This window comes from Pempheris klunzingeri, chromosome 8 (genome assembly GCF_042242105.1).
Source record: "Pempheris klunzingeri isolate RE-2024b chromosome 8, fPemKlu1.hap1, whole genome shotgun sequence".
Taxonomy (NCBI): domain Eukaryota; kingdom Metazoa; phylum Chordata; class Actinopteri; order Acropomatiformes; family Pempheridae; genus Pempheris; species Pempheris klunzingeri.
This window is the reverse complement of record NC_092019.1, coordinates 8,507,114-8,531,152: the sequence shown is the minus strand read 5'-3', so window position 1 is coordinate 8,531,152 and position 24,039 is coordinate 8,507,114. Positions and strand designations below refer to the sequence as shown.

Here is a 24,039-nt window from a genome sequence, read left to right as displayed (position 1 = left end):
GTCATCGGAGGTTATGAGGTAAGTAGCTAATGACCTACCGCCACGAAAAATAGATCCATTAGAAAAGCTGTACATGAAGTTAAACTGCTTAAGTAAATTTGTACTCTTTGCTTCCATAATGCAGCACATGATTATTATCACTATTTATTCCATTGCTACATCAGATATAGTGTGTTTAAGCATAATATTGGCGGAGGGATATGTATGGCTTTTGAAAAGGTGTTTCGGTTCATCTCGGCGCGCGCTCTGTTCAAAACTAGGCTCTTGCTCGCGCCCGCTCATGTGCACAAAACATGTAGTGACGGTGTGTTCACGTGGTCCAAACACGCATGCATACAAAATTCAAAGCAGAGTCCACATCAACTCATCGTCTTTTATTTGAATAATTGACAGATACCAGAAGAGAAAATACAAACTCTAGAATCGTTTCTAGCCTGAAAAAAAGAGTGCATTGTGTAAAACTGCTGTACAGGCAACTAGATCCTGACTGTAAAATCTCAAATCTTTCCAATGCATCCTCCCTACTTGCTTCTTTTTGCTGATCCTTCTTCCTCATGTGAATGAGGGGTGCCGATGAAGTGCAGTCAGGAGAGCAGAGGTGAAATGTTGTGTTCTGGATGAATAAATCACCTCCGGGCGCCAAAGCTCTGAATGGTCCCTAATGACTGCTAGGCCTTGTTACCTTTTTAAATTGTTGGCCTCGTAAGCAGCCAGACGCCATTTGTCACAAAGGGCACAAGCAATTGAATTTAGAGTAAATGTATAAAACCGTGTTTGATTTCTAAAACCAGTTTTACAACTGCAATGAGAAGCAAGAAAACACAAGGATTCAATGGAAGACTTGAGATTTGACTCATCAGAGCCCACATTCCTTTTCATATGCACAGTAGACAAAAGCCACATTTCACAGAGCCAGGGTATATGTTTGACAACAAAGCCAATTAGTTAGGTGATAACAAGTTTTCCAGCCACTGATGGAGTTTAGTCCATGCAGCTGTGAGTGGCAGCCACATTAGCTGCACACACTAAAACAGGCTGTCTTGAATATAATGAAGTTATGGCTGCCATCCTCTCGTGTTTTCAGGACAGAGACAGTTTTGCCATATCACAATGTGACTGGCTTACACAAAATGTGTCATGAGACCGTTGGCTACTGTGCCGTTATGTCTTTGTCTTGAAATGTGGCCTGAAAGCACCGTCACCAAGGAGGGCGTGTTTATGCAATGGCGGCCAGGTAGTCTTTAACCTCCGCTGGGGTGAGTCTTTTGAAGCCGGCCTCGTTGCAGATCCCCACCTCAATGTTTTCCTCTGTCATCTGACCCTCGAAACTCTCCTGAAGCACAAAACATAGGGGAGTTACAGTGACTGGCAATAACAAGAAGAAACAGCATCAGTGAAGATAGATTCCATACCCAATTTTTATTTTATAACATACAACATACCTTCAATGTCAAGATGGCTGTGTGGATGGCATCCTCCAATTCCAGATCATTGTTATACCTGCAGAACAAAAGCAAAGCGGTCATCTAGCAATCAGAGTGCAATGTGAATCAAGTAGAAGAGCAGGGAGAGTTGAGAAACCCCATCCTACCAAACACCTCGACCTTATGGTGTACTGTACGTTATAATTTATACCTCTTAAACAGCATTTCAGTTAATGTTGAACCTTTTACTACAAGTCATCAGTGTTTGCTGCTAAAAAAAAAAAAAAAGTAGAACCACTTTTCTTTCTTGTTTATTTATCTATATGTCACTTGTATCAGTTCAGACTTGGCACAACTATGTTTAGAAAACATTCATGAATTTGAATGCACCATATCTAAAAAATAAACCACAACAAAGTCTTCTTACACCCAAGTTTTGATCATTGAGATATCGTAAAACAAGTCCCTGACATTATTTTCATTCTATTCATTATACAAAAAAATGCATTTAATTGTAAAATTTTACCTTTTCTCAAGGAATGTTTTTCCATTAACGTAGTTCTTTCCCATGGCTGTGGCTTTCCATGCAAAATATGCACCCTGCCAGTCAGAAACAGAGGAATAAAAACCCAGCAAGAAGTTATGCTTCTGACATCTTTACATCAGAGTCACTGCAGACTAAGAGTGACCACGATAAGTGTGAAGCCCACTCCAAAACACACAGGATGTCTAATTAAATCACATACATTAAGAAAAGTATGACTGTAACAGGGATTGATGGTAACACCACTTAATTAATGAGCAGTATTAAGATGATAGCAATGCAGCCATAGTCTGCTGTCAAAGAGTTATAAAATAAAACAATTAGTGAACTTTGAGCTACAAAGAGCATGTATTGGTTTTCAACAAATAAGTTATAAATGCAACATACAGAGGGGTCTGACTGGAACAGGTAGGGGTGGTCCTCATCCCATCCAGCTATCAGCAATGAAACGCCAAATGGACGCACTCCACTGCAGAAAAAACAGGAGACAGTTTCAATAAATAAATTCTGATTTAACAAATAAATAAACTAATGTGAAATATGAAGGGGATGCGTCTGTAAGCATTGTGTGTATAAGTGCATCCTTGTGTACACCCACCCTGACTGTGTGTACTCCTGCATTACAGATGCCACTCTCTGGACAAGCTGGCCTGTGGGGATTGGCTCCTGGTAAACCAGGAAGTACTGTTGTGCCAGCTTCCTGGCTCGTCGCACTAAAACCCTGCAAAGACAACACAACTCATGAATGTGCCTGTGCGTGAGCGCCAGCAGTCATACAAACTGTGGTGGCATTTTCTTGATTTCTCTCTTATAGTCAATAAAAGGCTTCTTCTTATGAAGCCTTATGCACACATGATATAGAAATGCTCTATACCCACAACCACTAGCACTAGATTTGAGCTTAACTCACAAACACCTGAGGAAAAAAAAAACCTGTCATTAGTACAATCTAGACTCCACAAAGATATTTGGTGTCTTATATTATTAAGACCAGACATCAATAGCTTTCTGGAAAGGAGGATATAAATCTAAAAACCTGGTTAAAATAGTAAACTATCTGAGACATATAGAACTTGTTGAAGGGTTAAAATCATGCAAAACCTCAAATACTTTTATAGTGCATTTGGAGGCTGTTGGACATCACACAGAAAGAAAACCTTTGTCTAATTTCAGCAAAGAGACATGAGTCGGGGGTGTTTTTTTTTTTTTTTTGGTCCGAACACAGGAAGGATCCCCACCTGTAGTCGGGCCCCATGCCACTGTAGACCATGCCTATGTGTTTGGTGATGGGCTCCACCTTATGGACACTCTGCTCATCATACAGAATGGACTTTTGTTTCTTCTCCGTTGCCAAGACAACTCCATTGGATGCTGACAATCAAAAAGCATATCTCGGTTAGTGTCATCTCAAATCCTGACCAATTATAATTCTTTTTCTAACCAGCCTCAACTCTGTACTGTCATGCATAACCTTTAAATATGCTACTGATTACTTATTACTTTAACCAGCGTCTTTCAGGTTAGCCAATTGATTTGTCTGAATATACAGCACATCTATCACTATTATGACAGAGTACTGCAGGCGGAAAGGAGAAACTATGACCTGATATTACCTTTCCATGTGTTATCAGAGTTGTTTTGTTTTTAAAAAAGGTTTAAAACCCCATTTTTACTGCCACATTTAGCCCAGTCACACTGCCTTCAACACTTTCCTTTGTCCACATTAAAGTCAGGAGAAATTACCCTAAAGGGGTGGAAGTATATCAGAAACTGTCTACTTTGAATCCATGAGTTTCTGTGTTAAGGCTTGAGTCCACTTTAAGATCATAGATCTTTGCAGGTAATTTATTAGATCCTCTGATACTGAGACATATTAGTCTTGTTTATTGTTCTGTTTAATCAAAGCTTTTAATTTTTCATCAGTGCATTATTCTTCAACGAGCCGTGTCCCACAGTTTAACATGATCAACACATTTCCAGGACTTCCTACCTTTGATGCCCACTGAAGGTGCTCCGGCTGCTACAGCTGCCAGCGCATATTCAATCTGGACCAGTTTACCCGAGGGGCTGCGGGACAAGCACATGATGCTGTGTTATTATGCGGCGAGGCGGAGGAAAATAAACTACACACAGATAACTATACTGTGGTTTGAAAACCAGACTTAACGTGTAGAGATTAACGAAGACGAAACTGAAAGCAAAAGCTGAAGACTTATCGGAGCTAATTTAGCTAAGCTTGTCGCTAAAGAGTTAGCATGTAACCCTGACCTGTCTCGGACTATTCACTAATAGACTCACAAATAATACAACATGGCGACTTATTTTAAATCGATATCAGGAGCAAAGCGCCACTTAATCGTTTCATTTTAAAAAGCACGTTAGCCGACATGCTAACATTTAGCCGATTCATTGCACTACCAGGCAATGACAGTGCATCAACCACCAACTGCTCCCAAAACCTCATTTTTCTATCAACTTGGAGGACCGCGCACATACTTATCAAACTATAATTCACCAACAACCTTTACAGGCCGCAGGTTTAGACGCCCCTGTTCAAATTTCATGACAATTTTGACAAAGTTTACCTAAATGTGGTGAGGGAGAAACTGTAGCCTCGTTCCGCCATCTTGTTCTTCTTCTTCTACTGTGCTCTTCTTTTGTTGCTGCTGCTTCTTCTTCTTCCATATTTTATTGGCGGACCTCAGAAGCAGCTTTAAAGGTGAATACCGCCACCTACTGGTTTGGAGTGGGTAGATTCATGAAGATCTGAATACTGCTTGGTCTCCAGAAAAAAAAAAAACAGATCCCATATCTTAATATTATACATAGACTGTAGGCATTATGTTGGTTACAATATCCTCCTTTAAACTGACTGACATTAACTGATTTCTACATACTAAGATAATAATGTCTCCCTTTATTGTCTATCCCATTCTATCTGCCAGGCGATAATTATGGCTGCTCTGATCCAGGATTTTGCCTCTCTACCATACCATAAACTATTTTGTGATTTGTTGTCATATACTTTAAGAACCTTCTTTACCAATTTATCTGCTTGTTTATTAACACACATGTAAACCAGGAACCAACAAAACTGTTCTTCTAATCCTGTCGTTTATAATCTGAAAAGCACAACTTGAATTTCTGTCATGAGATCTTCTCGCAGCGTTTGCTCTGACAGCTGCTTCTGCATTTGAGCAAATTTTATTTCTATTTTATATTCACTGTTTTTAATTGTTCTTCTACTTCGTGTTAACTGAAGTCTTGTGAATGTACTTTAGGGCACTGCCACCTGTAGAGACTTACATTAAACCTCTAACCCCAACAAAAGAAAAGTAGTGTCTTTGTATATATCTCTATATATATTGCAATTTTGAGTTATATCTACTTGGTTGAATGGACTTCAGCTGAATGATGAATCATGCTGTACACGGTGGTACAATAGGAGAGGAATTATTAATTCGTGGAGATCTTTTGTATGCTACCTATTAATTTTATTATCTTGAGATGATAGAAGAAAGTGTATTTATTACAATATTTTTAAACTTCAAATGCAATATGTTCCAATTAATATCACAGTATAATTAAGACGGATTTTCAAAAACACAAGGCAAATTCCACATTTACTCCAGACTACCACACACTAACGAGTGCAGTTTGGACATTTGACCGCCAGATGGTGGTAGAAGTCCGTCCGTGTTTTCTGTCGGAAATCAAACAGTAGAAGAAGAAGTAGAGCGTGTTGTCGCTGTTTGATGACGTACTGAATCTCGGTGACCGTGAGCTGTTTGATATGTTGGATGGACATAAAGCCCGCTGACTACAGAAATGATGAATTTATCCGCTTTAGTGCGCGGCCTCCGGCGCTCTCTGTTGCACATTGAGAGCAGACTACTGCAGGCGGCTGGAGTAGACGGACACCTCGGTGAGTTTGGTGACAGGTGGAGCTCAGGAAGGTGGTTAAGCTAACCATGCTAACCATAGACAGACATACAGTGGGGCTCAGGAGTCTGAAGGGAGTCTGAGACCACACTTAAAATCTCTAATGTTTACATAACATGTAAATGTTAACATAAGCCTGGAAATAACCAGAACGTTTGAGGATTCAGAAACAGTTTAAAACACAAGACAATGTGACGTGTAAAATTAAATTTCTTACAATCAAGCAAAATGTTGTCACTGATAAACTTAACTCCTTTGTGCAGAAGCAGAAGTAGATGAAACCCACCTGAGTGCCATTTGAGCTGAAGGAAATCAGACTTTTTGCACAAATGTGTGAAATCAATATTACAAATTTGTTTAAATATGATTGCTAGAAATGATGCATAATCTGTAATATTTCCTCACACGCCACAGCATCTTGTGTTTTTAAATGTTTCTGAATACTTAAACTTTCAGATTGTTTCCAGATCATTTCCACGTTTCAGTGTGGTTTTAGACTCTCAGACTATTGGACCTCAATGCATATATCTATGATGGTAACAGGTTCTGTCCCTTACACACACACACACACACACACACACACACACACATGCACACTGTCTATGCTCTTCTTTCCATTTTAATTTGATTTCATCCAAAGTTGAACCTCTCTGCCTGCCACATGTCCCCTTGACTGTCTCTCTGTTTCCATACTTTTTCTGTTCCTACTGAGCTGATTGGCTTGTGTTGCAGTGATGAGATCAATCTTTTCCCTGTGTGCAGCTCCGGCGCTGGCAGTGAACGGCCCCAGCCTCCTGCCTCAGCTCGACAAGGAGGTTGAGCTGGAGGAGCAGCAGAGCCCGGAGCAGCCCGCTGGCCTCCTGGATAGCATCCTTTGGATGGCAGTACCCAAGAAGAGACGCACTATAGAGATCAACCGCACCAGGAGGAGAGCTGAAACCAAACTCATAAAAGTCCAGGTACACTGATTAGGGCCCTCTCCACATCCTTTCAAAGGGTCATTTCACCCCTAAACCCAACTATAACACATTTGTTTTACTCAAAATGATCCTCATTTGTGTTGGTTGAGTGGGAGTGATTAGCAAATCCTGTTGCCTATCACTCCCAATCAACCAAGATTTCAGGTGTAGCTCACCATTCTACGTGTAAAGGCTAACTCCTGTATTTTTTAAACCTGGGACCCATTTTTACATATTTTGGGCTCTGAATGGTTTTTGGTCCAAACTCATACTTTAAAACACCAAAGTCACACAATAAAATAAAGAATGTAAACCAGACAGCAATAGGCCACCAACTCCTGTGTAAAATGAATGAATCTGTATGAATCTGGTGGCTTTGAACGCAGTGATAAAACAGCTGTCTCTAGTCAAACAAAAGGGATCTAACAATCTGAGCCTGTCAGTGGAAAAAACAACCACTTGTGGACATACATTGGTCTGGCACAATTTGCTCCAAAAGATTACGTTACAGCCATTGTTGCTCGTTTGCCTCTCAGCTGCCAGCGGAAGAGATCAACTGGACCATTTAAAAAACTTTATGGACATACCAGTCATTTTAAACCTAAACCATGTTTAACAATAATAGAGCCCAGGTTTGTGGCAAACATGTCATTGCACAAGCCTGATTGTCATAATTGGTAAGGAATATGTGACCCTAGTCATTTTCAGTAATAGCAGTACATCTTACCACAGAACCAAGATGAGTGAACATCTGCAGTAGATGCCGCTGATATTAGACGAGGCAAGTTTATTTGTACAGCACATTTCAACAACAAGGCAATTACATAAAATTAAGTGCAAAAGAAACATTTTATAAACGGAAATTTAAATACAATAGAGCTGAGACAAAAGAAAATACCCAAATGCTGAAAAAGAATGACATTTCTAAAAATTGTAAGAAAAAAGGTGCAGTGCACCAAATATTTAATTTAGTGAATGTGTATATTACTAGCTGATATTAGCTGCTCACGTATACATCAGTTTTGGTGTACATGTTGGCCAGTATAGAACAAGAAATTGCAATACAGTATAGAAAATGGCAACGATTGGTCAGAAGTCATTTAGAGACAGTTTCATTACAGCATTTGATCCTGACTCTGTCTCCCCGTCAGAACAACATCGAGCCGTGTCCAGAGTGTGGCCACTTGAAGCAGAAACACATCATGTGCGGCTTCTGTTACGCTAAGGTGTGCAGGGAGACTGCTCTGATCCGTCAGCAGATTCAGGCCATGGAGGGCGGCCCCCTGAGGGCCCCGACTGTGGAGACGGTCGTCCTGTATGAGGGTGAGACGCCGAGCGAGCAGGACAAAGACAAGAGGGTCGTGGAGAGGGCCAGGAAGAGGCCCGCCTGGTTCAGCTGATGACGCTGACATTTTAAGGCTGTGTGTGATATTCATACCTTCAGTCTGACACGGGTCTGCTCAGACACACACCGATTGTTTATTTGACATAGTGAACAGCATAGTTTGTTCAGCCTGTCATTCAGTAAACTAAAGACGAGACACCACGAATAACTCCTTAAAGGGATCTTCGTCCCACAGCGATACCAGGAGTCCTGATAAATACTGAGACACCACACATATGTTTCCACTATTGCTGTAAACATTGTTTTTTTTTTTTTTTGTCAGTGTTTCAACTATTCAGACTTGAAGAAACAAGTCTCATATTTCAACTGAGAGTAATTTTCTGGATATTCAAATGTTTGACAATAAATTCATTATTTAAAAAAAAAAAAGAATCTTCTGTATCTACTTTGTTCAACATGACAACGTCTGCATTAGTGAAACAAGTTAGTTTTATGTATATTTCACTTGAGGCTTTTTTCAGTTAGAAATGAACACTTGCTTTTACTTCATGACAGCATGAACAGCTAAAACAGTTTTCATGGACTGTGCTCCAATGCTGTTGGCAAAATACAGGAGGATTTAAAGTGTTGGCATGTCCCTTATCATTATTAGTATTACTAAAAGGTTTGTCACCCTCCTATCAAACTTGACATATGTGGTCCAATTCCGACCGTAACATGAGTGAAAATTAGTGACTCACATGTGGTTTCATCTTGGTCAAAGATAGAAAAACTAAATCAAATATAATTTCAAACATTTCATGTAAAATCTGTTTAGTTAACACAAAACATGACTATATGAATACTCGTGTCACTAACATTCCCGCCCATATGAAATATTAACATTAAACTTCCACATGAACTGACTTGACTGTGGAGTTGCCTACCCATGAAGGAAATTCATTACCACTTCTAAACTAATGCTGGTTCTTACGTTGCTGGAACAGACTGTTTTTGCTGGGATGAGTCCAGCATACCTTCCACAGCCTCAGTCACACCATCATGCACCCTCTGATTTAGTTTCACCCTCACAGTTTGATGAAACTGGGTGTTGCCAATGCCCCCACTACAGCAGGAGTGGTCCAGGTTTAAAGGGATACTCGAGGAGCTACAGAACAGAAGTAAACAAAGAATTCACTCGCTGACTTTTTGTCTATGGAAAGTTAGAAAACATCACTGAAATGTTGTGCGGGAGAAATTTTCATCGCCTCAAATGACTTTGTAACTAGATGCACATTCAGAGGTGTTGATCGCTTTCTGTTTCATGATGCTGCAGCTTTAATCCCACCATGTTTATCTGCCCTAGTAAGCATTCAGTGTAAATCCAGCCAGCTCCTTTACTTCACTCCCACTTACTTCTTATCCATCCATCTTAACCGAAATGAAATGATACTGGGAGCACATCTGATGACCTATTTCACTGTGAGCTCGTCCTGTCTGTGTGTCTCAGTGGTGACTGGCTACTTTTCTAAAAATCATTCCCCATAGTCATTAAGTTTTGCAGTCTTTGGCCAAGAAACTGACGTGGCTTTGGATTAATGAGTTGGATTATGAGTGTCAGTGATCTGAGTGCCATCAGCTGTTTCCTTCCTGGGAAATGTGAGAGACATCTGAGGAGTCGGACGATATTTTCTTTGACCTGATGGGACAAACACTGGATCCACGTCATTCAAGCATATTAGTCATTTCACGTTTCAGTCAACACGCACGCGCGCACACACACACACACACACACACACACACACACACACACACACACACACACACACACACACACACACACACACACACACAGTAGGGTCCAAACACACTGGTCTCCACATATTGACACTCACTGCACATTATCACACCATTAGTGGTGCATTTACTCAAGTACTTCAGTACAAATTTGAGTTATTTGAACTTTACAAAAGTCTTCTCTTCACAGGCCAGTTTATCTCTTTACTCCACAACATTTAGGAGGCAAATGTAGTACTTTTTTACTTCATTATGTTTATCTGACAACTTTAGTTACACATAAAACATATGAAGAGTTTATAGAATATTGCATTTTGTTATGAACAGTTGTTATAACAGTATAAACAAGTGCAACTGAAATGATTAGTTGATCAATCAGTTGGTCAGTTAACAGAAAATTAAGTAACAACTATTTTAATAATTGTAATTTTTCATGTGAAAACATTTCATGATTCCAGCTTCTCACATGTGACATTAGCTGCTTTTTCTTTCAGGAATTTCAGGAATTTGATTGAGTTTTTAATTGTGTTGAGGAATGGACTGTTGGTTGGGCAAGACAAGAGTTGTGAAAGTGTCACTTTGGAGTCTGGGTAATTGTGACGGCACTTCTCACCACGATCAGTACTTTTACAAACCAAACCATCAGTCGATTAATGGAGAAAATAATCAACAGATTAATGAAAATAGCTGCAGTCGGATACAAAATAGTTCAAAATGAGCTCAAATTCAGCCTACAGCAACAGTAAAATCCTGCTTTCACACCAATGCAACTGTGTGTGATCTAATGGCATCACATATAATAGTGCAACAGTCACAGGGGACATTTTTCTGAGTAATTCTACTTTTAATACTTGAAGTTGAACGTCTGAAAACCGTAATACAAAGAATCGAGAAGCACACCAGGGTTGACTTTATGATGACCTCTAGAAATTAAATAAGTTGGGGTTCACATTCAACTTTCATCTGGATTGAGCTGGTTGACTCATGTCATGGAAATGTTCAATGTTCAATTGAAAACCAACCTTCAGGATGCCTGAAGTTCTACATTCACTACAAAGTGATGTGGGGAGTAAAAATAGAAACAAGACTGGTTATTTAAGACATTACCCAACACACTCACGCACACACATACACACACACATACACATACCTCAGACCACTTGATACACACACTGATGATAAGACATGATTTGAACACTGATTCCCCTTCAGTTTTACGCAAGTCGAGCAAGATACAAGTGAAGGAGCACGCTTGTCTTTGCGGTTTTCTCACCATATTACTGACACTGACACTCCTCATAAAGCGGCGTCATGCACTGTGTGAGCAGAGGAGGCTGCTACCTGGTGAACTCCTGCTGTGACCTTCAGGAGGACGACCAGTGGAAGAAGGAGAGCTACCAGGCATGCTGGCTGAGCCTGGTGCTTGAAACGAGACCACAATACAAGTAGGGTGTTTGAAACGTGACAGTGTCGTATGAATCCCTGCACTAAATCTGTTTTCTACTGTATTCACTCTAATATGCTCATGTGAACTTAGTGAAGTACGTGTAGATTTATATTGTGCAGTGCTCAGTGACAAGGACAACGGAGCAGCCCATGTACTGATTGTGTTTTCACTGTAAACACATGACCTGGACGTGCTCTGTTTTGACTTAGAGGGTAAAATCCACAGTGACTGACATAAAGCAGGGCTGAAAACTGCTGCTGAAAAAAGGCAACCAGCTTCAAAGTTCAACTAACCAAGAGCAGTGAGGCAGCAGTTTGTTATTCAATTATTATCTATTTAAGGTGTGTGAAGGAATTTAAAGGTGCGTGATGATCACAGCAAAATTCATTTATCTGGTGTGTGAAATGTGTTGCAGGCTGACACTGTCAGAGACTGACAGCATTCGCAGAGAGAGTTACAAGCAGCAACAGGTGGTCCACTTCATGGTCGAGAGGAGTCTCAGCCAGATACTGAGGCTGGGCAGCGACACGGGAGCCATGACGCATCACCAGCTCCCCTTCTTCAACACCAGCAGGGACCTTCATGGAGCCACAGAAGCACAGCCAGTCATACTGGGGAAGAACGATGGAGAGGATGCATCAGAGGTGACCGGCATAACTCAGGACCTCCGCAAGCCAGTCAGAGTGAACTTCAGAGCCTCGAGTCTGATGTCCTCACCGAGAGAAATCTCTGAGCGGCTGCAGAGGAGGGAGTGAAGCGAGGAGGAGGAGGATATTTAAAGCTGCCATTCAGAAGATATAATATAATCTTTATTATTGTAATTTACATACTGATGTTATGATTCACAACTACTGTTTTTATGCATGACAAACTCATGGATCTCTCATCTGCTAAGTAACTTCATGTTTTTAGTATGAGCCAAACAAAAGACTTGTGGAAAAATTCTTGTATTCTTCTTCTGAAGAGCGTTAACTTTGGGAGAGATTCATTTTTTCCTAATTTAATTACTTTCTTACTTTCATAAATTGTCATGCTTTGCTAAGAAATGTAATGATGTGCTCCACTGTAGATATAAAGACATAACACAGATTCTTTACAATGACTGTATACTAATGATTGTATACTCCAGGAAGAAATGACACATTGTCAATGATTTCCATCACTAACAAAGCTGCATAAAACAGTCTATGGATCCTCCTTTTGCCTGCTGTTTTACATGACATTAAAGTAAATGAGACATTAAGTAAAATTGTCCTGTCAGAGAAAATATATCAAATAAATTCAGATACAATATGCTAAGGTTGGGACTTTTTTAATGCTTCAATTCTTTCCATTTGTTGCTGTTGCAGAGTGTGAATTAAGAGCTTTCAGGTAGCTGTTGTACTAAATGATTGTTCCACAGTACACAAATCCAGTGGCAGCACCCCCCTGTGGTAAGACAACAACAATGTAAAGGGACCATCGGCGAGCTGATGTTATATTTGCTGTACCTTTGAGATTCTATGGAAAAAACAAGAACTGCCTGGAAATGAAGTTGTTAAACCAAAGATTTATTAGGAGGATTTCAGAGTGGTTAGAGTCGGTACATTTGAATTTGACATTAAGCTCATAATCACTTATTCAAACACAAAGATGAATGTAGAGACACATGGTGAATTTGTAAAAATATTACAGCTTTAGTTAATCCTTTTGTTACAGGTGTTAATAAGTGTGAAGTAAAAGGGTGCCGTTTGACTATTGGTGCTGCAGTTTTTTGGTAAGGTGTTGCACTACTGAGCTCCGTTCTCTTATTTAGATTCACATGCACCTTCAGTGTCACTATCTCCCTGATGGTTAAAAAGCTCCCACAAACCTGCACTGAGGACTAGAAATTTAAAACCAGTGATTAGAAGCAAACTATTCTCTTGGCGTTAAGTGTTCTTTAAGTGCATCACCAGACGGAAGAGAGACATCACAGATGGAAGAAAACTCAAAGTCATAGCCATAAATGTTGGGAACAGTTATCAAGGGCCTTAAATCCACGAGTTCAGAGATGGAGCACACAAACATAAACATATCCAGACATAAAATATATGAACCAAGCAATAATTTCATGGCACTCGGACAGAATTTTCCAATGGGCTAAAATGAAGAAAAACTACATCTCTGTGTATTTTTCATCAGCTGTGTATCCAATATGGACATCACCTGGATAATCCTAGTGCAATTTTTTTTTTTTTATCATTATACACATTTAATTTAGAGCTAATCAGTCTTAATTGGGGCTTCTGAAGTTATGGTAATGTTGTGTTTCACCTGACCAAATATCCCTTCTTTTCAGAACTCCATCAAGATCAAGAGAAGAACTTGTTGTTTTTTTAAATGGCCACTTGTTTGTTTCCAGAACATTCTCATCAAATAAAGATAATTACACAAAAATACATGCATTTTCCATTCCTGATCCACATACTTCCAACATTCTTCAAAGTCAGCTTGTGTTTGTCTGCTGTCACTTTGCTTGGTGCTGGACTTTCCCCCCTAATATGGCTTCTTCAGCTCTCTTGTGTTTCTGGACAGTGACCTGCAGCTGCCAGTACTTGAGGTACACCCACATGAGGCTTCCATTCTTCCTCTTGTCCATGTTTAGCAGGTCGGCACAGTGCTTGTCTCTCTTGAAAATATCCTTCAGATCGGATTCTAGATCCAGTTCTGCCCTGATGGGCTCTTTGACGACCTTAAGCAGCATGTTCTTCTCCATCTCTAGCCGCTGATCTCGGGGCAGGATGAGGGAGCAGTAAGCATTCTGCCTCTCCACGAGCTCAGCCTCTAGCTCCTTTAGAGAGGCGGTGGCTCGCTGGTACCAGCTGTTCTCTCGTTCCAGGGCATCATGCAGCACAGTCCCTGTAGCACCGGATTTCACCAGCCTTTGCTTCTCCTCCTCCAGGGCCTCGCGTTCCTTGGAAAGGAGAAGAAGTGTTTTGTATCATGTAGATTAGAAGGCTAACATGAAGGTGAACAATAGCAGCAAAGGATGGCCAATCAAAGTCAGAGAAAGACAAGATTTTACCTGCTGTAACTGTTTCCGTTCTTCCATCAGCTGGTAGCTCTGTGAGGCCAGGGCCTGCTTGTAGCCTTTGACTCTCTGCTTCTCCTTCTCCAGCTCCAGCTCTAGCAAAGCTGCTGCCCTGTGCCTCTCCGTCAGTGTCTCCCGGTACCGTGCCTCCATCTCGCTTCTTATCGTGGTCACATCCTTGTCGTACTGGGCTGTAACCTTCTGGATCTCCCTCTGAGACTCCTTGGTCCAGATCCAACCTGAAGGCATGGTAAGAAGATACTAACTTATATTGTCATGATCTTAATGCACTTTTATTTCTCAAGCAACAGCACCAAGACAATTAAGACTCTAATAAACTCACTCTGGTCTAGCTCAGATCTGATACAGAACTGGCTTTTCTAAACTTTACAAGACATGTTACAACTTATTTTTCAGACTGCATTCAATCAAGCTCTGAATCCTCACATTAAGCTGAGTGACCACATGATTTCATGCACAGGAGGGGGTATTTAAACCTTGCTCTGTTGCTGTTCCAGATGCTGGTTATGTTTCATTTATCACTCTTAAAAAAAAGAGACCTAGAACAGTGAAGATGTATGTTGCAATTTAATTTAAACAGTCTACATCTCTCCGACAGCTGCATACTAATATGGCAAATAAAAAACACATATCAAAGGTGGCTCTCTCACAAAAGCAACTTGCTGTGTAGGTAAGATTTCAATAGCTATACATTCAATAACCAAGTGTTCCCTTCGGTCTGTTACCTCATCCACAGACACATCTCCTTGTGTAACTTACGAAAAGCAGCCAGTCCCAGCATGGGGACTAGCAGGGCGTAGTTCCATTGGTTCCCATCTCCAGCCCCCGCCCCCCTTCCTCTGGGGTCTGGTTGGATGTTCCATCTCGGGGGGTCATTCAAGTTGTTCATGGAGGCTACTGGCACATGCGCACAGGGCAGATCAAAACACCAGGGATGGGAATTAATTAATGTAGAAACAAAAACTGAAGGGTTTGCTCCTGTAGTTACAGTGACTACTTGCTGTTGTTGCTGCAGTACACGTTAGCTGCAACGGGGTCGACAGCTAAAAAGTAGCTTAATTATTAACATAACCACATGTTTATAAATGTACTTCTAAAGACTCTTGTCAATACACAATGAAGGTCTGAGTGTCCAACTGATTTGGTAGCTTACTAGAAGGACCAGGCTAGATCCACATAGCTACTCGTCAAGATAAACATGATTGGACAGTATGTAAGGAATTTAGAATTTGTGTTTCAAATAAGCTCTGGATGTGAAAATGCGTTAGCAATTAGCTTGTTAGCATTGACCAAAACACTGCGACAGGCTGTAATACTGGTCTGACATGACTCGGAAGTTTGACAACACGGCTAAACACATACAAGGCTAACTGTGAGCTAACATGCTAGCTAACATTTTAGCTTGCTGGCTCTTGCTCGCTTAAGGATTTAATGCAAACGTAACACGGGGCTTAAAAGCGTTGCAAGCCCGACTACAAGTCTGCGTATGTCCGATAAATATATGGTGTTGTGTCTCACCTTGAATGAAAAGTCTAGGTCACTTATACATTTGTTCCTGCACTCCCAGCTTACACAATTTTTACGCTTTAGCAGTCCATCTATACCGACCGAGGGGGATTCATTAAGAACGACTTCTAGAAAAGTCCCATCAACAGCTAAAATTTAAGAATGAGTGTATTCATTTGGATTTATTAGACATATAAAAGTAGTTTCTTAATGTCGAAACTCGTTAATAAATGTTTTAGAGGATAACAATTATGTGTAACATAAGTGACACCCCTGTTTTCGGAGAGTGGTTTGGTCCGGTACTACACAATACGTGGTCCTCCGCCGAGCCTCAGAATCGGTCCTTCAACTGACAACATGGCGAGTGTCCGCGCTGCCTCCCGTCTCCTCTCCAAGAGGGTACTCTCTAAGTCTAAAGCTGTGAGTAGTAACAACTGAATTATAACTCCTTAACACATCTATTTGTGCTCTGTTTGTGTGTGCCTGTTGAATTTTTAACGGAGAGAGGAAGCATGTTGCTGCTCTTTCAGCTTTCATAACCGACAGACTCTGACTTGCGTAACGTAACCTGTGTTATGTAGCTTAGGGTGTTTCAATGTGACACCACGAAGAAAAGCCACTCGTGGAGTTAAACAAAATAAAAATGAAGCTATACAGTCTCAATTTCTTTCACATTTTTGAATAGAGTGTACGGTTTTAGTAAACTTTCAACACAATTGAGCTTTTTCAGCATGTTTATAACGGCTACAGATGCCCTTGTGGAAAACGGGTTTAGCTACTGAAACCATGGTAGCTAGCAAAATATTCAGTGATACAATGCAAAATGTTTTTAAAATCCTATAATCAGACTATAGATAAATAGAAACGATCATCAAGTGCGCTGAAACATTTGTAGTAATTAGTTACTGATATTTAAAGTGGAGTTGGCTATCTTAATTCAATGCACTTTTTTCTCTAAACAAAATATAAAACAAATCCGGTGTTCATACTCAGCTCTGATTCTGTGGGTGGGAAACAAACAAAGTGGCTCACAACACTTCGTCCAGCATTGTCTGTGCACAGGATAGGGGGGAGGGGAGGTGGGGCTAAACGAGGCACCTTTTTGATATTTGATAGTGGATAGTTAAAGAAGTGTGTTAGGATTGTGCTTTTAAAGCTGCCTTCAATATGTGAGCTAGCATAGCAGTAATATGCTTATCAGCAGTTTTCCGCAGGCTAGCAGCCATCAGTGTGGTTGATGTTAAACCTTTGAACAATGGTGCTGCGTTTGTTTGATTACTCCTGATACAAACAGGGTTCGTGCAAAGTCTTGGGAGTTTGTAAAAAGTTTGATTTTTATTACTATGTCTTCAAGTTTTGGTAAAGGTTTCAATTCAAATGTGCTTATCACCATGTTTCATCTGTACATCATTCACTTAAACCCAAGCAAGCATTAGATAATCAGGATCTAAACATACAATCAATATGAGCAGCTGGTAAAATAAACAAAGTGACAAATACATGGATTGGTGTCGGTGTGAAGGAATGCTGTACTTTATTTTTCACAATAGCAGTTATAGTGATGATAAAGGATTTGAGAGTGTGGAAACTTTTGGTTTGAGTACCTTGAAAATGCTTAAAGTGTTTAAAGTCTACTCTTAAAAGATGGCTCACACCCTGTATAAATTGTTTTATTTTCTTCCAGATTCCTGCTGCTGCAGTTCAGGGATCCAGGAACTTTCATTTCTCCATCTATGGCAAGAAGAAAAATGCCAAAGTATCAGATGATGTGAGTCACATTTACTCTCTTATGTCGGTCAGGATTTAATAGCTGTATCAGTATGGATACAGTAGTGTGCATTGGTAGAAATGTGAGTCTGTATGTACTCATTTTGTGCATTGCAGCACCAGGTGTCATTATCAAAGTTACTGCCTTTTAGCAATCGTGCTCTATAACTGGTTTTGAACTATGGATAGTTGGAGCACTTCCTGAATAAAGTTAGAGGTTCAGTTTCCACCATGTGCAAGCTGGCCGTTATTGCAGTTTTACTGCAACTTCTCTCCTTCATTGTTTACAGATCTCTACTCAGTACCCAGTCGTGGATCATGAGTTTGACGCTGTGGTGGTAGGAGCTGGAGGAGCAGGACTTAGAGCTGCGTTTGGCCTGTCAGAGGCTGGTTTCAACACTGCCTGCGTCACCAAGCTCTTCCCCACCAGGTCTCACACTGTTGCTGCACAGGTATAACAACACATTGTATACATCCTCCTGCATTCATGTGACTGGGATTTAACAGCATAGATTTGTTAGCACTGCCTCTCTTTAATTGTATTGAATTGTTGATTATTAACCTGATTCGCAGGGTGGGATCAATGCAGCTCTGGGGAACATGGAGGATGATGACTGGAGGTGGCATTTCTACGACACAGTGAAGGGATCTGATTGGTTGGGAGACCAGGACGCTATCCACTACATGACGGAGCAAGCTCCTGCAGCTGTAGTGGAGGTAAGCGCGCGCGCACACACACACACACACACACACACACACACACACACACACACACACACACACACACACACACACACACACACACACACACACACACACACACACACACACACACACACACACACATACAGATGCTCATCGTTGGTTAACTATCCAAAAAATGTAAGTCATTCAATTAAAATTATTTAGAACATAGAATTGAAGGAAAACATTTCTATTTAGATTAAACATCAAAAGTTAAAATTCTGTGGTTTGACAATTTTGCTTAACTTTCTTTTTTGTTTGGAAGATTTGGCAAGTGGTTAGGTCTTATTTTCTATTACTTTATGTTTTGTTTTGTTTTTTAAATGCACAAATTGGCATCCTCACGTAACACTATCACAATGTCTCTCCACATACATGTATGACACAACAGCAAATCTTGACCTCATGTTACTGTGGCTCTTTTCCAGCTTGAGAACTTTGGCATGCCATTCAGCCGCACTGAAGACGGGAAGATCTACCAGAGGGCCTTTGGAGGTCAGAGTCTCAAGTATGGAAAAGGAGGCCAGGCTCACCGCTGCTGCTGTGTAGCAGACAGGACAGGACACTCGCTACTGCATACACTGTATGGAAGGGTAAGTCTATGCTCCTTTCTACGACTCAGTCGTAAAGTCGTGTATTGAAAAACCAGTTTTTCTGCAGAAAACCATTTAACCACATGGACTCGCTGTGTTTCATGTGGGCTACTCTGGTTTTCTGTTGTTCAGTCGCTTCGTTACGACACCAGTTACTTTGTGGAGTACTTTGCCCTGGACCTGCTGATGGAAGATGGAGAGTGTAAAGGAGTGATTGCTCTCTGCATGGAGGATGGATCTATTCACCGCTTCAGAGCCCAGAATACTGTCATTGCTACTGGGTAGGTATCACACTCACTGTTTGCAATAATGGAAAAAGTAAATTCATTCTGCTTTCAGTTGACATGAGACACGGACATTTCTTCCACTGTGCATGTGTAACCAAAAGTGTGAAAGTTGATAAACAAGTTAAACCTTTCCTTCTAGGGGCTATGGGAGAACCTATTTCAGCTGCACATCTGCCCACACCAGTACAGGAGATGGAAATGCAATGGTGACCAGAGCTGGCCTGCCCTGCCAGGATTTGGAGTTTGTACAGTTCCATCCTACTGGTGAGAAAAAGGAATGAATTAACTGATCAAGCCCAAGTCAGAATATAGTTGTGGAGCATTAAAGTGGCCTAGTAAAAGCAGTATCTTGCTCACAGTTACATGCACCCTTAAGCCATAGCTAGGTTATTTACAGTAATTTCAACTAGCAAAGGTATTCTATCAATGACTGTTCAAAGTCCATTATTTTATTGTAGCCATAAATGTGTGATAAGATGCTGTGTAAAGAATGTAAACTGTGTAATTCTCAGCCTGGTTGTCCTTATGCCTAGTGGTTAATGCCAGGCCAGGTTTTAATTTTCCTACAGAGTATACTGGCAATTGAGAGATGAAAGCACTTATTTTCTCATGTGTAATTGTTGATCAAGAGATTCATGCATAGGCTTACATGTATTTCAGTTCCCTAAATCTGCTCATTCACTCAAATTTGTACACCTGCAGCCCCACACCCCAGTTTTTTTTTAAATTGCGCTGTGCTCAATGAAGTAAAAACAAGTGGTCATCTTTATTTTTGTTCCTGTTGGACATTTGACACCTGACTCTTCAGTTATGCACAATGTAGCTCAGCAATATGGCTTGTGGGAGGCCACCAAAGACAGAGCCACTACGCTGAGTTAAGGCGCAATTCTTTTTCTTCCCTCCCTTTACATGTGATGCACCAACTATACAAGTTATGTCTGGTTTGATAAAATATTTTAGGTGCCCACAAAAGCCTTTTGACCATGAAGACTGGAGTTTACCATCAGAATAATCACAGACTCTGCCATTAGCCAGTCTACAACATTGACTAATGGCCAATGAGAGCACAAAACTATGATATGAAAAACAGTAGCTTATCGAGGCTGATGTGATTGTATGGAAACACTGGGTTTTACATTAAAAACAACTAATATGACTAAAAATCCAAGATTAAGCTCAAAGTTAACTTACTACAACTTTCGCTTAACTTAATCCATGAATCTTCACAGGGATCTACGGAGCTGGTTGTCTGATCACAGAGGGCTGCCGTGGTGAGGGAGGGATCCTGATCAACAGTGAGGGAGAGCGCTTCATGGAGCGGTACGCACCCAACGCCAAAGACCTGGCCTCCAGAGACGTGGTGTCACGCTCCATGACCATTGAGATCAGAGAGGGCAGGTATGGACACAGTACTGCGTGTGTGTGTGAGATGTAACCGTGCATGCAAAATGAAATGATTTACAACCTGTTAAATAAACTGCGTATGCTGCTGCTCTCGTTGCATATCTTAATTCCGGTCTCTCTTAATTCCTTCAGGGGTGTTGGTCCAGATAAGGACCACGTGCACCTGCAGCTTCACCACCTGCCTCCTCAGCAGCTGGCCACGAGGCTGCCCGGTATCTCAGAGACAGCCATGATCTTTGCTGGAGTCGACGTCACAAAAGAGCCCATCCCTGTCCTGCCCACCGTTCATTACAATATGGGCGGAGTTCCCACAAACTACAAGGGACAGGTACATAATAAGTGCATCCACACACACTCCTTTCTCACTCTTTTCACTGTGAGCATCCCCCTAATAAACTGACACAAATACCCCCACTCACCCACGGAACAGGTGATCACTCATACCAACGGACAAGACAAGGTGGTTCCCGGACTGTATGCCTGTGGTGAGGCGGCGTGTGCTAGTGTCCATGGTGCTAACCGTCTGGGTGCTAACTCCCTGCTCGACCTGGTGGTGTTCGGCAGAGCCTGCGCCCTCACCATCGCCGAGGAGCACAAACCTGGTGAGAAGGCAGAGACGGATAAATTACAAATTCAGTTTTCAAGATGGAGATGAAATGTCATGTCATATTTCCACTGCTCATTTAGATGCAGCGAGAAAAAAAAAAGTCTGTTGTTCTAATTTGAGAAACAGTTGATATTAAAACAGAAGGAGAATTACTGAGACCACTACCTGGTCAACATTATTATCCTCTACAGGCAGGATAGTATCTGTGCAGTACATACATGCTCGTTGCAGGGCTGACTGTGGTGTTTTGTTTCCTCTTCAGGAGAGAAACTGTCCCCTCTGGCGTCTAATGCCGGAGAGGAGTCTGTGGCCAACCTGGACAAGCTGAGGTTTGCCAACGGAAGCATGAGAACCTCCGAGATCAGACTCAACATGCAGAAGGTAGACACTCACAAACATGCAGACAAGCACTTGGCAAATGTAATGAAATGTCACAAAAGCACGCTTTTAGTCACCAGATTCTATGCAGGAGTAAGCCGTATTCTGCTGCTGTGTTTTTGAGGCCCCTCACATTATCACCAGGCCTTTGTGGATCCTGTGTTTGCTTCACTTTGGCCCACACACAAACATAAATCATCCGTCTCTTCCCAACAGACCATGCAGTCCCATGCTGCAGTGTTCCGTACCGGCTCCGTCCTGAAGGAAGGATGCGACAAGATGGACGCCATTTACCAGACCATGGATGAACTCAAGACCTTTGACAGAGGTACTTCATCACTTTGGTGTCTGTTCATAGTTGGTGCTGCAACTTTATGAATAAAGTTGTACAAATACATTAAATCGCCTTAATTTCTTTCCCTCCGTCTTTCCCTCTCTGCTTCTCCAGGCATTGTGTGGAACACAGACCTGGTGGAAACGTTGGAGCTCCAGAATCTGATGCTGAACGCCGTCCAGACCATCCACTCTGCTGAGCAGAGAAAGGAGAGCAGGGGAGCCCACGCCAGAGAGGACTTCAAGGTTGGTTTCAGCATCCTTTAGTTGTGTTCAGTTTTGTTTTTTCTCCTTTTTGTTCATCCATGTTTCTGTCATTGCCAATGTTCTTCTTTTCTTTTGGGGTTTTCTCTGCTTACCTTTTGATTAACTTAGATCAATCGCCCACTGTTTGCTTGTAACTTTTTATTTCCCTCTCTCAACCTGTTCATATCTAAACTGACTTAATATTACCTCTTTGTATCTGTGGATTGTTGCCTTAATAAGCAACAAGTACTTATTACTCTGTATTGCAGCCAGTCTCTCATCTGAGTTTGTTTGTCTGTATTTCATTCCAGGATCGCGTGGATGAGTACGACTACTCAAAGCCCCTGCAGGGTCAGGAGAAGAAGCCCTTCGACCAGCACTGGAGGAAACACACTATGTCTTACGTTGATCCCAAGACTGGCAAGGTACAGTCCCCTTCAGCGGGTCCTGTGGTGCTTACAGCAGGATATTATGCTGCTCTACAAACCATTATTCGTTTAAAAAGGCCAGTAGAAAGTAATTTTATGGTTTGTCTTTGTTTTTGTCCATTCGCAGGTGACGCTGGAATACCGCCCTGTCATTGACAGCTCTCTGGATGAGCAGGACTGTGCCCACGTCCCTCCTGCCATCCGCTCCTACTAAGATCTCCTCTGCTCCTCCTTTCTCCTCTCTCTTTCCCTCTCCTCCCACATCCAACTCACTCACATATTTACTATTTATGGAGATCCTGTAATAGAGATGGTGTTTTGGGACAAAATATGCATATGGTTGCACAAGTGTATCAACTTAGAATAGTTAAATACAAAACTGTGGCGTCTTTAAACGGTCATTTGTGTCACGCTCTTGCTTGTCTCCCTCATGTGTGTTTTGCCTTGATTTAATCTCTTTGCCGCAGATTTTCGACACCTGTCATTCTGTGTGTGCAGGTGCTGTGTACATATATAAATATCATAAGACACTCGACGATTTACAGGATGTGTGTGTATATAATAACAAAATGAATGTGTAGTAACCAAAATCAGATGTGGCTTTACATTCAAGGATCTAAAGTAAATAATTAATCTCTTATGAAGCTCACATCGTCGTTTTGAAATAAGTTTCTTGTGTCTCTTGTGTATAAGTTTTGTTTGCTTCATCGCACCACCAGAGCTGCCTTGTCTGTGAGCCAGCTGAGGTTTAGTTCAGTTTTTCGTCTGTTATGGTTGATATTGAGCTGATGGTGCTTTTGCCGTTCACCTATACTACGTTTTGTTTATTGCTGTGCACAAAAGCTTAAAGGTGAATGTGCTGATATTTATCATTGCAAGCCAGATATTGGTATGATTATTTGGTAAATCTGCACATATGGTGTATCTCTTGCAGTAATTTGTCTAGGTCATTGGCCTCATCAGGGGTAGCATGCTCGGAGTAAATTGGTTTTTGATTAGTAATCATACCCCCATATAAGTATGTACTTACTTGTATTGTGTTTTATTACATTAATTTAAATCTCTTGTTTGTATCATTACAACAGATTGCAGCTTAAAATAAATCAACATAACTGGGGAGGTTTGTCTCCATGTTCTTTAGCCAACTCTAATCAATGGATTCTCCAAAGAGACCCCATCTATTTCATAATACATTTTTTATGCAACCATGGCTGGAGCTTTACATTTTTTGGCTTG

The 24,039-nt window shown here is 41.2% G+C and overlaps 5 protein-coding genes across 5 annotated transcripts; 3 read left to right on the top strand and 2 right to left on the bottom strand.

Moving 5' to 3' along the window:
- Window positions 1-359: 359 nt before the first annotated feature.
- psma2a (proteasome 20S subunit alpha 2a) lies at window positions 360-4,640 on the bottom strand. Its single transcript, XM_070834611.1, has 8 exons — window positions 4,554-4,640; window positions 3,959-4,035; window positions 3,207-3,339; window positions 2,567-2,689; window positions 2,356-2,437; window positions 1,951-2,024; window positions 1,443-1,500; window positions 360-1,333 (listed from the first exon to the last, which is right to left on the bottom strand). The coding sequence occupies exons 1-8, from the start codon at window positions 4,592-4,594 to the stop codon at window positions 1,217-1,219; spliced, it is 705 nt and encodes a 234-aa protein (XP_070690712.1). The 5' UTR covers window positions 4,595-4,640; the 3' UTR covers window positions 360-1,216.
- Window positions 4,641-5,731: 1,091 nt separating this feature from the next.
- On the top strand, window positions 5,732-8,636 carry mrpl32 (mitochondrial ribosomal protein L32). Its single transcript, XM_070834612.1, has 3 exons — window positions 5,732-5,893; window positions 6,673-6,869; window positions 8,021-8,636. The coding sequence occupies exons 1-3, from the start codon at window positions 5,797-5,799 to the stop codon at window positions 8,267-8,269; spliced, it is 543 nt and encodes a 180-aa protein (XP_070690713.1). The 5' UTR covers window positions 5,732-5,796; the 3' UTR covers window positions 8,270-8,636.
- Window positions 8,637-11,126: 2,490 nt separating this feature from the next.
- On the top strand, window positions 11,127-12,694 carry LOC139204662 (telethonin). Its single transcript, XM_070834613.1, has 2 exons — window positions 11,127-11,435; window positions 11,853-12,694. The coding sequence occupies exons 1-2, from the start codon at window positions 11,302-11,304 to the stop codon at window positions 12,190-12,192; spliced, it is 474 nt and encodes a 157-aa protein (XP_070690714.1). The 5' UTR covers window positions 11,127-11,301; the 3' UTR covers window positions 12,193-12,694.
- Window positions 12,695-12,966: 272 nt separating this feature from the next.
- On the bottom strand, window positions 12,967-16,089 carry LOC139204658 (coiled-coil domain-containing protein 127-like). The gene is made up of 4 exons (XM_070834609.1): window positions 16,029-16,089; window positions 15,270-15,404; window positions 14,484-14,728; window positions 12,967-14,372 (listed from the first exon to the last, which is right to left on the bottom strand). The coding sequence occupies exons 2-4, from the start codon at window positions 15,397-15,399 to the stop codon at window positions 13,926-13,928; spliced, it is 822 nt and encodes a 273-aa protein (XP_070690710.1). The 5' UTR covers window positions 15,400-15,404; window positions 16,029-16,089; the 3' UTR covers window positions 12,967-13,925.
- Window positions 16,090-16,342: 253 nt separating this feature from the next.
- On the top strand, window positions 16,343-23,944 carry sdha (succinate dehydrogenase complex, subunit A, flavoprotein (Fp)). Its single transcript, XM_070834608.1, has 15 exons — window positions 16,343-16,436; window positions 17,701-17,784; window positions 18,074-18,235; window positions 18,357-18,500; window positions 18,956-19,120; window positions 19,253-19,401; window positions 19,547-19,671; window positions 20,637-20,805; window positions 20,944-21,139; window positions 21,242-21,413; window positions 21,681-21,799; window positions 22,013-22,124; window positions 22,245-22,375; window positions 22,687-22,800; window positions 22,931-23,944. Exons 1-15 carry the CDS (start codon window positions 16,374-16,376, stop codon window positions 23,015-23,017), a joined length of 1,992 nt encoding a protein of 663 aa, XP_070690709.1. The 5' UTR covers window positions 16,343-16,373; the 3' UTR covers window positions 23,018-23,944.
- The last annotated feature ends 95 nt before the right edge of the window (window positions 23,945-24,039 follow it).

Coding starts and splice junctions, on each gene's coding strand:
- psma2a (XM_070834611.1), bottom strand. CDS start 4,594: ATGGCGGAACGAGGCTACAGTTTCTCCCTCACCACATTTAG. Junction 2,438..2,566: donor CAGGAGTACACACAGTCAGG/GTGGGTGTACAC, acceptor TTTTTTCTGCAG/TGGAGTGCGTCCATTTGGCG. Junction 1,501..1,950: donor AAAACATTCCTTGAGAAAAG/GTAAAATTTTAC, acceptor TTTGTTCTGCAG/GTATAACAATGATCTGGAAT.
- mrpl32 (XM_070834612.1), top strand. CDS start 5,797: ATGATGAATTTATCCGCTTTAGTGCGCGGCCTCCGGCGCTCTCTGTTG. Junction 5,894..6,672: donor TGGAGTAGACGGACACCTCG/GTGAGTTTGGTG, acceptor CCCTGTGTGCAG/CTCCGGCGCTGGCAGTGAAC. Junction 6,870..8,020: donor CCAAACTCATAAAAGTCCAG/GTACACTGATTA, acceptor TCTCCCCGTCAG/AACAACATCGAGCCGTGTCC.
- LOC139204662 (XM_070834613.1), top strand. CDS start 11,302: ATGCACTGTGTGAGCAGAGGAGGCTGCTACCTGGTGAACTCCTGCTGT. Junction 11,436..11,852: donor GAAACGAGACCACAATACAA/GTAGGGTGTTTG, acceptor AATGTGTTGCAG/GCTGACACTGTCAGAGACTG.
- LOC139204658 (XM_070834609.1), bottom strand. CDS start 15,399: ATGAACAACTTGAATGACCCCCCGAGATGGAACATCCAACCAGACCCC. Junction 14,729..15,269: donor GCTGGGACTGGCTGCTTTTC/GTAAGTTACACA, acceptor CCATGCCTTCAG/GTTGGATCTGGACCAAGGAG. Junction 14,373..14,483: donor AACGGAAACAGTTACAGCAG/GTAAAATCTTGT, acceptor CTCCTTTCCAAG/GAACGCGAGGCCCTGGAGGA.
- sdha (XM_070834608.1), top strand. CDS start 16,374: ATGGCGAGTGTCCGCGCTGCCTCCCGTCTCCTCTCCAAGAGGGTACTC. Junction 19,121..19,252: donor TGCATACACTGTATGGAAGG/GTAAGTCTATGC, acceptor TCTGTTGTTCAG/TCGCTTCGTTACGACACCAG. Junction 20,806..20,943: donor ATTGAGATCAGAGAGGGCAG/GTATGGACACAG, acceptor TAATTCCTTCAG/GGGTGTTGGTCCAGATAAGG.